Raw genomic sequence first — 13,018 nt, forward strand, 5'->3', positions numbered from 1 at the left:
GCCAAATAACTGGAGTATCAGCATTGTGCTTTCTCCCACCATAAAATACCAGCAGCAGCAGAGAGGTCGGACACTCAGCTGCGGTAAATTAAGGTTCTGCATCAACTGACACAGACACTCTTGGTCCAGAGCTGTTATTTACCTCCTCAACATGAAATCTAAGACATCTTTGCAGTGGATAAAAGCAAATTCTCAGAAAACAAGAAGGTCTTATATACTGCCATGCTACCAAAGGAGCTCAGCAGCCTTGACTTGTTCTTTGAGGTAGCACTAAAATTAGGCAGAACGAGGAGGAGAGGTCAGGAGCCGTATTTTTAGAAGCTCATTCCCTCCAGTATCTTCTCCCACACAGTCGCTTGGATATTCTTATCCCTCCAAAAAGGGGATAATTTGCTGCTGCTGAGTGACAGAATGGGAAGAGGAATAAAAACCTGTCACAAATAAATGCAAATAAATCACAAGTGTTGACATGACAACTAGCTTCCTGCCTATTGGGAAATGTGTCATTTTGAGTGTGTTACACCAGCAATCAAATATATTCAAAGAATGCCACCTGATTAATATTCACAGGAAGCTGGTGGTGGAAAAGGCAGGTAGCTCACTACCCATTTTCTGTTTAGTCTCTTGTTTACTTATTTTCATATATTTTACAACACAAGGACTGTGAAAGAAAACAGATGCAAAAAAAACTACCTTCAAACCTGTCTGCCTTTGGACACAAAAATAAGTTCAAGTCTTGCCTTGCTTCCTGTTGCCCCACAAAAAATGAAAAATAATTACCTTTAAAATATATTTAAAAATCAGGTGAAAATATGACAGCACACAGTTCACATTTGTGTGTGACTGGAAGCAAGAAACAACCCCAAGTCCCTGCTCAAGTTTCTTGAAGGGTATGATCCTTTCATGAGCTATGGTCACATTTGCAGAGCACATCTTCCCCTATATAGAAAGTACAGGGCCCCTCAACAAAAATGTGAATTAAGAGAGAATGGGGCATCCTAACTTCCAAGTTGTTATCTCCCTCTTCTCTGAAGGGAGTTAATTTTTCAGTCCTGTTTTGCACAGCCACAAAGAAAAAGGATGGCTGCCCAGAGGGGCAGGCGGCATGTGCCCAAGTGATGCCTTTAAAGCCTTGCTTACCTTTCACTGGGAGTTGCATGCCTTAAGGGAGGCTGGCTTCTAGCTAGGGATTATTTCCAACTTATATATCATCCCACACAACACCAGAAGTAGGGGGTTTGGGTTCTGGCGGGGTTTGGGTTCTTTTTTTAATGTTCCACTGCAAAAGGAGTTGAGAAGAGCCTATTTCCTTGACAGCCTCAAAAACTTCTCGTGCTTATAACCCAACATCCAGCCACTTTCTCAGCCCATCTGTGAATGAGGCAATATGGACATCAAGCAGCCTGGAGGGTTTGCTGCAGCTCAAATCCCAGCATCCATACCTCCACACAAACCCTTCCCACCAACTTATCTCACTTAGGATTAGGGAATGGCTTCCTCAGATGTGTAGCCATTTTCCAGTTGAGGAGCTCAAAACACCTCCCCATTGCTAATTAACATAGTCTCCCATCTTGAGAATTTGGAGTGTATTTTTACCCTTTTTAGAAGGGACAGAACTGAAGCAATTTCTTGAAATTTGCAGTGATAAACTGGTGAAATAAGCCAAACTACAAAGTCTCCTCTTTGCCCGCCAGTCATGACACCTTTGGCAGGAAGCAAGAGCACAAGAGGTTCTCTCTGGTGGGTAACACCCAAAGATGTGGGTCCCTGAAAGGAGACACTGAAATAATCAAACCTGTCACTGTGCTGAAGGCTGCAAAGGGCAGACCTATGTGCAGGTTACTGTGACTTACAGACACACAGGACAGCAGGACCTGCTCCTCCTTGGCAGCGTTAATAAGCCAGCTAAAAGCAGACATGCCTGGCCAGCATGGCTAACAGGGAGAAGGGCAGCTGATGGAAACAAGTTGCATTGGCATATTGGCTCAGCTTAAGTCAGGTCCTGGTGCTAGGCAAGACTTAAAATCATAAACTGCCAGTGAAGGTTACCATGGGAAGCGGAAAAATCTAGCTGGCCTCCACAATTTTTCCCCCAAAGGAAAAGAGGATCTAGAAACATAGACAGGCTTGTAAATATTCCCCAGGAATTAGTTACCCTGTTTTCTTTCTGGTTAGGTTTTCCCCCCTCTTTTCCCGTTAATTAAAATACTGTTTATTGCATCGTATCTGTGAGTGAGGAGAAGATTATCTCACTGAACATCAGAAAGTTTAATATATATTTCCCAGGAGTGCTGGTGGGTGGTTGTGCCAGTGTATTTGTAATAGTTCCCTTGCATCCAACCCTGTCCTTGCTGCTGCCTATTACACCCAGGCAGAAGGTACAGTGCCCAAGGCTCCTACATGTTTTTATAATTTAAAAATGCAAGCCTAGATTATTATTCTGCTACAATAGCTCTACCAAGATGTCAAAAAAATGTGAAAAACTTCATCTGCTACAAAAGACAAGAACAGCTTGAGATCAGCTAGGCACTAGAATTAGCAGCATCTTGCAAATATTTAAGGAGACTAGACACTGGGGCAGATGTTTTTTCAGAGACCCTACCATTCCTAATGATTGGACAGACAAAACCATGGGGCAAGACATCTTGGAGGACAGACACCAGGGCGGTGAACAGGACTTGCACCTCCCAGCTCCATGAGCTTATTAATAGCCCTGACTCATTTATGGATGAATGAGACTCTAGCATGCCCCTCCACCTGTTCCCAGCCACAGAGCATATTTTAGGCTCCAGTGTCTGAATCAGTATTGGATAGGTTCTCGAGTCCCATTACTGTTAAAAGAAAAAAAATCAAGTTCAGGAGTCTAATCCTAAATACCACTTCCCTCTCCCCCCACCCCTTTTTTTTTTTTTTTTTTTTTTTTTTTTTTAATAAAAAGTATGGAGGAAAACAGAAGAAGAGGAAAGACAAATACCCCCTCTAGAAGAATCATGTACTTTTCAAGTGGCCAGGGACATTGAAGGCAGGGATTCTTGTCCCTGAATTGAACAGAACAATGGGAATACTCAAATCTATGTCTATTAATGTATCAAATAAGTAACTGAGCCACCAAACTGACCTAAGAGGCATTAAAAAAGCCTCCCCTTCCTTCTCCCCACTACTGAGGAAAACTTTCATCAGAAACTTTCTGATCAAGAGAAAATAACTGCAAGGACCCATTTTCCAGCAGGTGTAAGTGCCTCAGCCATTTCACTGAGAGCATGAAGGCCCATTTTAGTTACAGAGCCAACTAGGAGAAAAGTTCAGCCTCCCATTCCTAAGCATACAGAGCCATACCATTTCACACCAGGTGAGGCTATAGCTTTGAGGCAGTCAATGTTTTGTAACACAAACTAATATCGGTTTAAGTCTTAGAAACTCTTAATTGGAGCAACATGGTTCTTTTGTGCTGTGCTTGGCTGGGAGAGGAGTCATTTTGGTGCTGCCCTCAGCGGGACATGCCAGCAGGGCCAGCACAGCCCGCCAGGTCTCGCCTGTGCCTGCTGTCTGCTGGGACGATGGCTTGTCAGGGGCCTGTTTTGCTGACACTGCTGGTTTAAGTCTGACTTTCAGTGAAACCCTCGATACCACCATCAACTGCCAATTTCAAAATGCTGAATTTATACATTAAAACCAGAACAAACAGCAAACCCCTGAGCAAACAAGACCTGAAGGAAGAGAGTTGTCTGCGAACTGGGGAGACATCTTTCAAATGAAGCATCTACATCCTTGACACATCCAATATTCAAATAGCTGGATGAGCAAGTTTAAACTGAGTTTGAAAACAGACTCCATCAGCAGTTTGTTTGCTTACTTGCTTGCTTTTTTTACCTGCTTTTGGCCACTTGTCCCAGCATTCCTGTAACAGCACACACAGCAGCAAAGGCACTGAAGAAGCCTCCCTACCTTGCCCACCCACCTGACAGCCTGTTTTGCTTTTTCCACATTTCAACAAACAGCTGTCACCCCTGAGCTTTTATTGCCTGGTTATTTATTCAGCTGCCATCACTAAATAGCAGTGGGAGGCCAATGAGTGATTTTAGAAGATCCACAGCCTCAGAAAAGCCACCCTGATAGACAGGAGCTTGTTCACACAGCATCTGGCCTACGCAGCACTTGACTAAAACAGAGAAAAGTTTGCAACCAACAGAAATGAGGCCTTTTCCTCCCAGAAATCCTCTACAACCTCGATCCTATGCTGCTTTCTACACTGTCCCTCTAGTGTAAAAGGGGCACATGTCCCATGCTGTGCAGCACTGAGCTGGAGTAAAGCTGGTTCCACCCCAGGAGTAGATGCATTACCATGCTGTAGTTCCTGTGTGAAATACCTAAAACAGTTTGGAGAGAGTGGTGGAAAAACTTAGCTTACTTCTAATACCATCTTCTTCACTGGAGGTTAATTACATAGGAATCCATTCTACTGCAAATGTGGCTACATTCATTTCAGTGAGGGGTTAAGAATTTTTTTTTTTCTTTCTTACTTCAGATCCAGGCACCTTTTCAAGGCCTGGAATGTTTTGGTATGGAGCGCCTATTCATACATCATAAGCAAAACTGAAAAATCCTTTCAATATGAGACAAAGGGTACCTGAGGTGTAGGGACATTCTGGCCAGAGGAGAAGGCTGACTGTAGGTGATTTATGAAATTCCCAGGTACAATCCAGCTGTTCTAAACACCTCTGGAAATGCATGGAGGCTGTACTGCACAGTGCTGGTAGCCCAGCTCTTTGTGATTCGTATGAAATACATGATACTGAAACAGCTAAATAGGGAACAGAATAGACAGCTCCTTAGCCCAAGATATTGTGCTTCTGCCCAGCCTCTCCACAGACAAAAGCCCTGCAGCCTCTGAATTTACCCCCAGGGGCTAAGGATAAGAGTATATCTCACATCAAACCACATAACCCACATCTTTCCTATCAATTAAAATGTAAATGGGGAGACAAAATGAGTGAAGTGAGTTTTCATTCCCACTCCATTCTTGACTCAAAGCCCACTTTTTCAGTGTTGGCTTCAGGCACTCACGTCCATCAGCTGTCCGGGCCTCCATGTGCACAAGGTCAGGTTCTTTATCCAAACCAGTCACCGACCTGGGTGAGGGGAGAAAGAGAAAGAGAGAGAAGGCAGCCAGTTAGATAAAAGGCTGCAATCAGACAGACAGAGGGTGAGGGAAAGCAAAACCAGTTCAAGTCTACTTTGTGACACCTGGCATGTAGGTCCCTACCTCCTACCAACTTGTCTCCTTTGTGTTTCTACACAGCCCATACCCAGGGGCCATATACTAACCTTTAAGACAGACATCTTCCCAGGCGCTGTTGAGTGAACCTGGCAGTGCTAGGTTAATGGTTGGACCTGATGATCTTAAAGGTCTTTTCCAACCTAAACGATTCTATGATTCTATCCCTTGTCTACAAGATCAAGACTACAATGATCATTCTTGTGGTGGCAAAGCAAGCTTATTCCAAGATCCAGTAAAACCAGAGCTCTATTTTAACGCTGAAGGAAAGACGAGGGCACAGCAGCCTCATGCTTATAGACAGCAAATTAAAAAGGGGTTTTCCTTGGCTGAATAGTGACATGAGAGACCGAGTTTCCTGATCTGTCCCTGGTTTTCTGGGCAATCTTGCTATTGTTTACCTCAGTTTCCCCATCTTCAAAAGAGAAAACAATGATGCATACATTCATGGTGAAGTTCTGATAAAAAAAAATGCAAGGAAGTATTCATTATTCACCCCATAGACCCATGCTGTGGTCCTTGATAATCATGAACAAGGCACGATGCGTTTCTTTAATGTCACTGGTTGAAACCCAAGCACCTCAAGTCAAATCTTCCTGTGCATTGTTATTTTACTCCCTAAAAATGTTTTGCCAAGCACATTACAAAGATAGTTTTCCTCCTGGCAGAGGGAAAGTCAAGCCCAGAACAGAAATGTTGTTGTTAGTGTCCTGGCTGATAAGAATCACTGGGAGATGAACATTTAGTCCTAGCAATGGCTGGCAGGGGAAAAAGAAAAATCCATAGATGTCCTCGTGATTTATGGAGCTGCTTCTCCTGAGTTAACCAAAGGGTTAGATTAAAAAGGGACAACGACAAAAATCAGTTTCTAATTTGGTGGAAGCTGAATTTGATACAGTAGATTGTAAATAATAGATTCCCTCCAAGCCAGCCAACGTTCACAATTCCCTAATGTTCTGAAACACTTTTATCACAGTCTTTTGCTGCTTTCATCCTTGGGGCATCAACAGCTAAAACATTTAAAAAAAAAAAAAAAAAAAAAGAAAAAAAGAACAAACAAAATACAGATGCTCTGATACATTTTTGTGAATCTCACAAAAAACCTGGCAAATGAAGCAATGACAAACAAACATACGAATGTGCTGGAGTTCAGCTAAGATCAGCCAGTGCTGCAAATGCCAAAACAACTACATTATGACCCACTGCGTAGGTAAGTGAAACTGGCACTGCTTGTTAACTAGAGCACTGCATCAAATAGCAAGTCCATTCACAACACACTGTGAATTGTGGCCAAAAAAAACCCAACACAACAAAACAAAGCTGCACAGGCAGAGCTTTCATCATTCTACTTCCAGTGAGAAATGGTCTGCTCCTTAATCTCTACCATCAGTTTCAGGGTGATCCCACAAGGAAGAAAGCGCTGTTTGCTATCGGTAAGGATGCCAGAATGGGCCCGAGTCCCCGTGACCGAGTAATTATCAGGGTCAAATCTTCCCAATATCTAGACACATTTAACAGTGACAGTAGGACAAATAGAAATTCCTTAAACTGCCAGTGAAGAACATTATGGTGTGCAGCAACATTATTTCCCAATATATAGAAAGGGCACACATCTTTCCAGTCCACAGCAGAAGTTTTCTGCCTTTTTCCCATAAATAGCCCTAAATGCTGTAATTTCAGCTGTTCAGCAATCATGACCCTCGCCTACGACACACCAATAGGGACAGAGGTACATGTTTACCTGCCCCAAAGCTCTTCCCAAAAAGCTTCCTACTTAAATCCAGCCTTCACCCTGGAGGCTGCAACTCTCCAGGCTTCCTTCTGGAAGCCAGACACCAGCCTTCTACCCAGAGCCGTTTACCATGTCCTGACACTACAATGCCAGGCTGCCTCACCTGCTCCCCATAACACCTCTTGGGTCCCTCCGCTCCAGATAGAGGGGGCACTGTGGCCCCCTGCAGCGATGGGCCAAACCTACTCCTGGCCCAGGTAATAAGAAACATCAGTCTAAGGCCTGCCACAATATCCATTTTAAAAAGCACTGTAACTTGAATCATAGAATCATAGAATCATAGAATTGTTAAGGTTGGAAAAGACCCTTAAGATCATTGAGTCCAACCGTTAACTTATCTCTGCCAAGTCCACCACTAAACCATGTCCTCAAAGAAGAAGAACCTAAGCATTTCCAAACAAAATCCAAAATACTCATTACCATCATGTGTTTGCATACACAAACTCTGTGGATCGACTCCACTTACAATGCCTATTACATGAGCACCAGGGGATGACAGGAGTCTCCCGAAAGATGCCATTCTAGCTTGAATTTCCTTCCCAGTGCCATCTACTTGTTTCCTTAATTAGTTTTGATAAGCCTAATGGTTCTTTTCAGAACAATGACGACAAGGAAAAAAGGACCATCATACAGCACTCCCCTAGTACTCCTCTGCTCACTGAATACCGTACTTCAAGTGGAAAAGCTCACAAAGCAATCTCCTGCAACCCAAAAGCAAGACAAGCTCCTGTTATCTGCAGGCAGATAACAAGCCTGTAAAGTAATGCATCGGTCATCCTTCCTTCTCCCAAACCAAGTCTCTCTGTTGTATCAAAGACTCTGATTGCAAAACAAATCCCCAATCAATGCTGTTTTTTCATGCCTCACCTCACGTCTGTTCCCACTGGCAAAGAACACAGCTTTGCTTTGCAGTGCTCTGACTCCTAAATAGGGGTATTTTCAGTAAATGGTCTCTCATCATTTGTCTGGAGAAGCTTTACATGAAGAATGCAAAAAAGTTAGGCAGTGGAAAGAGCAAGATGTGAATGCAGGTCGTGGAGCACAGCTGCAAAAATGCACACACAGACTGTAAAGCTATTCCTTTACCACATGCAGTAATTTCTCTGGTCTTGAGAACTCACCACAATAACCTCTCTGGTCTGGCAATACAAGAGCAGCAACAAAACAAGAAGAGAGCTTCACAGCTTTATATTTTCCTATACATTATCTCTCTGAAAAACATTTGGAGAATGCATTGCTCAAAACTATTTGAGCAACTAAAGTATGATGGGGAAACATGTCAGCATCCCCTGACTTACCATTTCCCTTGCATGTTCTCTACTACCAAGCGGAGCCCACAGAGTGGGATGGCTGGGAAGGGGTTTCATGGCTCTCTGGCTGACAAACAGCTCTATTTCAGAGGTTTACAAAGACAAGAGTATTTAACAACACTCAGAAGCCTAAGCTCAGCTTGAAAACAGTATTCCTGCCACATGGTCACACCTCAGGCTCCATGCACAGCTCAGCTCTGTGTTTTGTATGTGCACAAACTCCAGACAGCAAGAACTAAACCAAGGTCCACAAAATGCACCCGTGTGTGCTGCTGCCTTGGATGGCCATGGGAAAGAAAAGAGGGCACTCTCGCTGTGAGAAACCATGCTAAATCAACATCCTCCACCATCCCTATTCATTTATCACCACTCAGATGAGAGAATGCTGAGAGGGTGCAGCCAGAAGCGACAGGAAAGGTCATTTTTTTCCTGCTGACACTTTCCCTGACTGCTGCAAAGGCAGGTTTCAAAATGTGGAGCCTGCAGCCAGTGTTGCAGCTGGCACAGGATCATTGGCCAATTAAGAATTCAAACAACCTCTGAATCGCATTAGAAAGGAAGCAATGGTTACTTTTTCTCTGTCTTCTCCTGCTGCTTTTCTTTTTTGTTCTCGTGGTAGCTCTTGGGTTTCCACAAGATCTTTCCTCCCTTCTTTTCAGAAGAGGATTGTGTGTTCTTGAAAGCTAAAGGATGGATAGGATCCTGGCAAGATCCTTATCTCTATCTTGAGCAAAGAGTGTTGTACATGGATGCACATTTACTAGGCCACTCTGCTGATATTTCATCTCTGACCAGGAGGGAGAGCAAGCAAGTTTAGTGGTGGACTTGGCAGTGCTAGGTTAACAGTTGGACTTGATGATCTTAAGGGTCTTTTCTAACCTTAACGATTCTATGATTCTATGATTCCATCTCCTGAACCCATTAGCTTGGGGGGGCGGGGGGGGGGGGGGTGTGTCACTGGACATCAGCAACATTTGTGTCAAGGATTTACAAGAAAGTAAAAAAATCAGGTCACAGGGAACAGCCTTTCAAACTTGGTCTGGAATCTGCTGGACTGAGATTTTTGCTGAGGTTTCTGACCATGGCATTCAGCTGCTCTGGCTTTGAAAACAAAATCAAAACTTTTACAATGAATTGAGACTTTCCTAAGATGCCAACTTGGAAACTCATTTTTGCAGGTTGGGGTGTTAAACTGAAGGCAGTTGTCACTGCTCATGTAAAGAGACAGAGGAAACAGATGGAGACTACTTGCAGGATGCTGTGCAGTAGACAAGGACTGGAAATGGGAAGGAACAAGGCACATTTATTGTGCAATGATATGTAAAGGGGGAAAAACACATCCTCTTGCTACAGGCAACTACAGTCAAATTAGTGGGTGTTGCCAATTAGTCTGCTGCAATTTGGATTGTATCCTGCCCCAGAAGTGAATAAACGCTTCTGTGTGGTACCAGGCAAGCAGTGCATGGGACTAACTCATCCAAGCAACAAAAGGGCCATGTCTCTATGGGCAGATGGGAGCAGAAACTGATCCATACAATTCCTGCTCAACTGATCTGGATCTTTTCACATAGCACCATTGCTAAGTTATACATACCTTTCCAACATGAGCCAACAGCCAATAAGCTACCTTCTCCATCTGATATGGCATCACATTTGCCTAGGTGTCAATAACTGCAGTTACCTTCAGATGGCCAAGGGGATTCTGGGTATTCATCTGTTATTTACTGCAGTCAAGTCTAAAACTAGATACATCAGGCATTAACTCTGCGCATGTAACAGCCAATGTGCATACAACCTGCATACACACCAGGCGACAACATGCCATAAAGTACCCTAGTTAAGAACAGATATGAATGTTGAACTGTTGGGGGAAAGAATGTATTTATTAAACACATAAATACAGTACCATTCTCTGTGGCTGAAAAGAGGGAGGCACTGCTGGATGGGGTAGGATGTGATGAGGTCTCTGAAGTTATGGACAAAATCTCATTGCACAGCATATTTCAAATGAAGCTTGGAAAAAAAGCTGGGCAGGAAGATACTATAAGAAAGTGTCTTAGCCAGGGTCCCTGGAGCTTTCTATGTCTTTTCCAGTGCTAATTTCCATGATGCTACAATTCTGGACATCGGCAGAAATAATTGTTGTGAGACTTAGCTTGCAAGATAAGGCAAAAAAATGGCCAAGTGTTTATTCTCAGCTAATTTATTTTCAGCAGAGCCAATCCTTTTTAAAAAGGTTCCAATGAATTTTAAGGAGGTGTTCTGCCTGGTATCTCAAAGAAAACAAAACTTAAGGTGTTCACAGACTCTGCATGTGTTTCCATATGTGCATACATGCATCTGCCTACCTGCATCTCATCCCCACTACCTGCTGAATGTCTAAATGAATTACCTGTAACCTCAAGTGGATTACAGGTCCCTGAACTACGAAGCTGCTACACATAGTTGTTTCAGGGATACAGCAGGCCAGGAAGAGGAAAGAGGTCCAAATCAATCCTTTTCTTGAAGGAAAAGCTGACATTTATGCTCAACCATGTCACCAATCACTAGAGAATCCACACAAGACAGCAGGCTCTGCTGCACACAGAAACATTTTTTCCTCTTCCCAGTATGTAAAAGAAGGTGACCCTTTATGTCACAGAAATTAACAGCAATGAGAAAGAAATGCCACTGAACCTGAGAATACCTATAAAGGATATTTATCAACAGAACAAAGCTGCTGTTGATTCATGTTTTTTTCTTTTCCCTGTATACTAATACCAAAAACTAAGAAAGTACAAATAATTCTGTGTCTAGTTCTCATCCAGTTAATAAGTCTTAGCCCTTTAAAGTCCTCTGGCATTTTTTCCCCAACCTATACTATAAACCCCAATAAACATAACCAAATTTTTGTGAAATAAACGCAAAAAAAGTGTGTGGGTAGAAGGGTGAAGATCCTTACTCACAGCCCTGTCAAGGTTTGAAAGGGCTAGCAGCACTGGCAGGGTGTGTGCTGGAGGTGGCATCTTAATTTCCCAGCCTGGAATAACTTCTCATGGGGAGTGAGACTCATGCAGGGAGCAGATCTGTCAGCTACGTCAAGCCAGCACTCATAGCGGGTGTGCTCCCAGGTGCAGTCACAGTCCTGCTGCTTACTTCTGAACTAAATAAGCTAATCCCATGCAGCCTGCTGCTTCTGACTCATCAGGGTACAGCCGATCCAGGATATATAAAAGCAGCCCTGGGGGCTTATCCTAACTGAATAAGCCTTTTTTTGCCAAGCCCTAGTTGCACCAGCATCAGGATATGGTGGAAGTAATGAAGCATCAGCTCATCAAGTTAAGATGTTATTGTCTTGAAGGCATCTCAAAGCTTCAGTGCACGATATACCATCATCTCTCTGTCCCACATGCATCTAAAACAGACAGCGATGTTTTGAGGAAGGCACTTCTAGATAGGATAGAGGTGATTTACCTGGGATTAGAGGTCCGCAAACTTAGTGGAGGACAAATTTGAAACGTATTCCAACAGAAGGCTTTGATTCTGTTTTGCCTTCCGAAGGAAGAGACATTTTTTGCAGGACACATTTTTTTTTTTTTTAATATTCTAAATTTCAAGTCCTTTGAGGAAACAAGAATAAAAATATATTTTTGGAAACACTCAAAAATGACATATTTTTAGCTTTGTCTCCCTTCTCATCCTTTTCTCCCCCCCCCCCCCCCCCCCCCCTTTTTTTGGAATAGGAGAGGAAAAAACAGAAAAATAGGAGAAGTGGAAACCCAAAATGCAGAAATTATTGTGTACAAAAGCCATTGTGGTGATCAAAATCTAAGCCAAATTGGGGGGGGGGGGGGGGGGGCGGGGGAGGGAAAGAGAGTTAGAAATCCACTCCAGAGGAATAGTTCATTCTACTTAACCAAAAATCTTTGTTTCCCAATGGAAAATTTGGGAGTAGAACAATTTGCGGTGGGGGGTGGGAGTGGTGGTGATTTTTTTCAGCTTTTTGAAAAAAATAAATAAATCACAGAAATTACATTTTCTAGCCAGCTGTGCTTTGCGCAGATCTGTAAAACTCAAGCACAGAGTTTTTGTTTGTCTTCCAAGACTGATCACTGACATATTGAGTGACTTTAATCTCTTTCCCTGCATTTGGTTTAAAATTAGTTTAGTGACTACTATATTATGAAGCCCATTTAATTAATGTTTGCCCAGTGCTTGGCTACCCTCCTTTGAAAGTCATGTAGATGGGGAATTGCTATAGATTATTGCTTTGTTTTTTCAGGAAACATGAATCAGCCCTGTTTCTGACCACTTTAGAAAAGCAAAGTACATGCTCAAAGACGCCATCACCTCAGCCCACCAGTTCTGCAGCCAAGGACTTCACTGGAGTTAGTTTCCCTCCCTGAAAGGGAATGTTTAGCAGACTCATAGCATTCCTTTGAGTTTGTCTCCTAGCAAAAGTATCTTAAACATGACCTGTTCAAGTAATGTTTTATACCAAAATAAGGATTCTTGGTTCACTGTGTGTCTAATTGCCCTCATTTGTATGAACATTTTCTGACTGAAATTATGACATGCCTGAAACGCTAAGGCTCGGTGATTCAACTATTAACAGAGTCCTAGGCAGAATATAGTGCCTCTGAAAAGCTTCAGAGTGAGAGC

General features: G+C 43.0%; 1 protein-coding gene across 1 annotated transcript in view; it reads right to left on the bottom strand.

Moving 5' to 3' along the window:
- Positions 1-13,018, bottom strand: part of SORCS3 (sortilin related VPS10 domain containing receptor 3) — a gene marked incomplete at both ends in the record, with an annotated part of 312,909 nt that overhangs the window by 87,444 nt on the left and 212,447 nt on the right. The window contains one exon of the mRNA XM_082311355.1: positions 5,065-5,129. Coding sequence (XP_082167481.1) covers positions 5,065-5,129 — 65 coding nt within the window. The remainder of the gene's footprint in view (positions 1-5,064; positions 5,130-13,018) is intronic.

Source organism: Platalea leucorodia (assembly GCF_965183815.1).
Source record: "Platalea leucorodia genome assembly, chromosome: 4".
Taxonomy (NCBI): Eukaryota; Metazoa; Chordata; class Aves; order Pelecaniformes; family Threskiornithidae; genus Platalea; species Platalea leucorodia.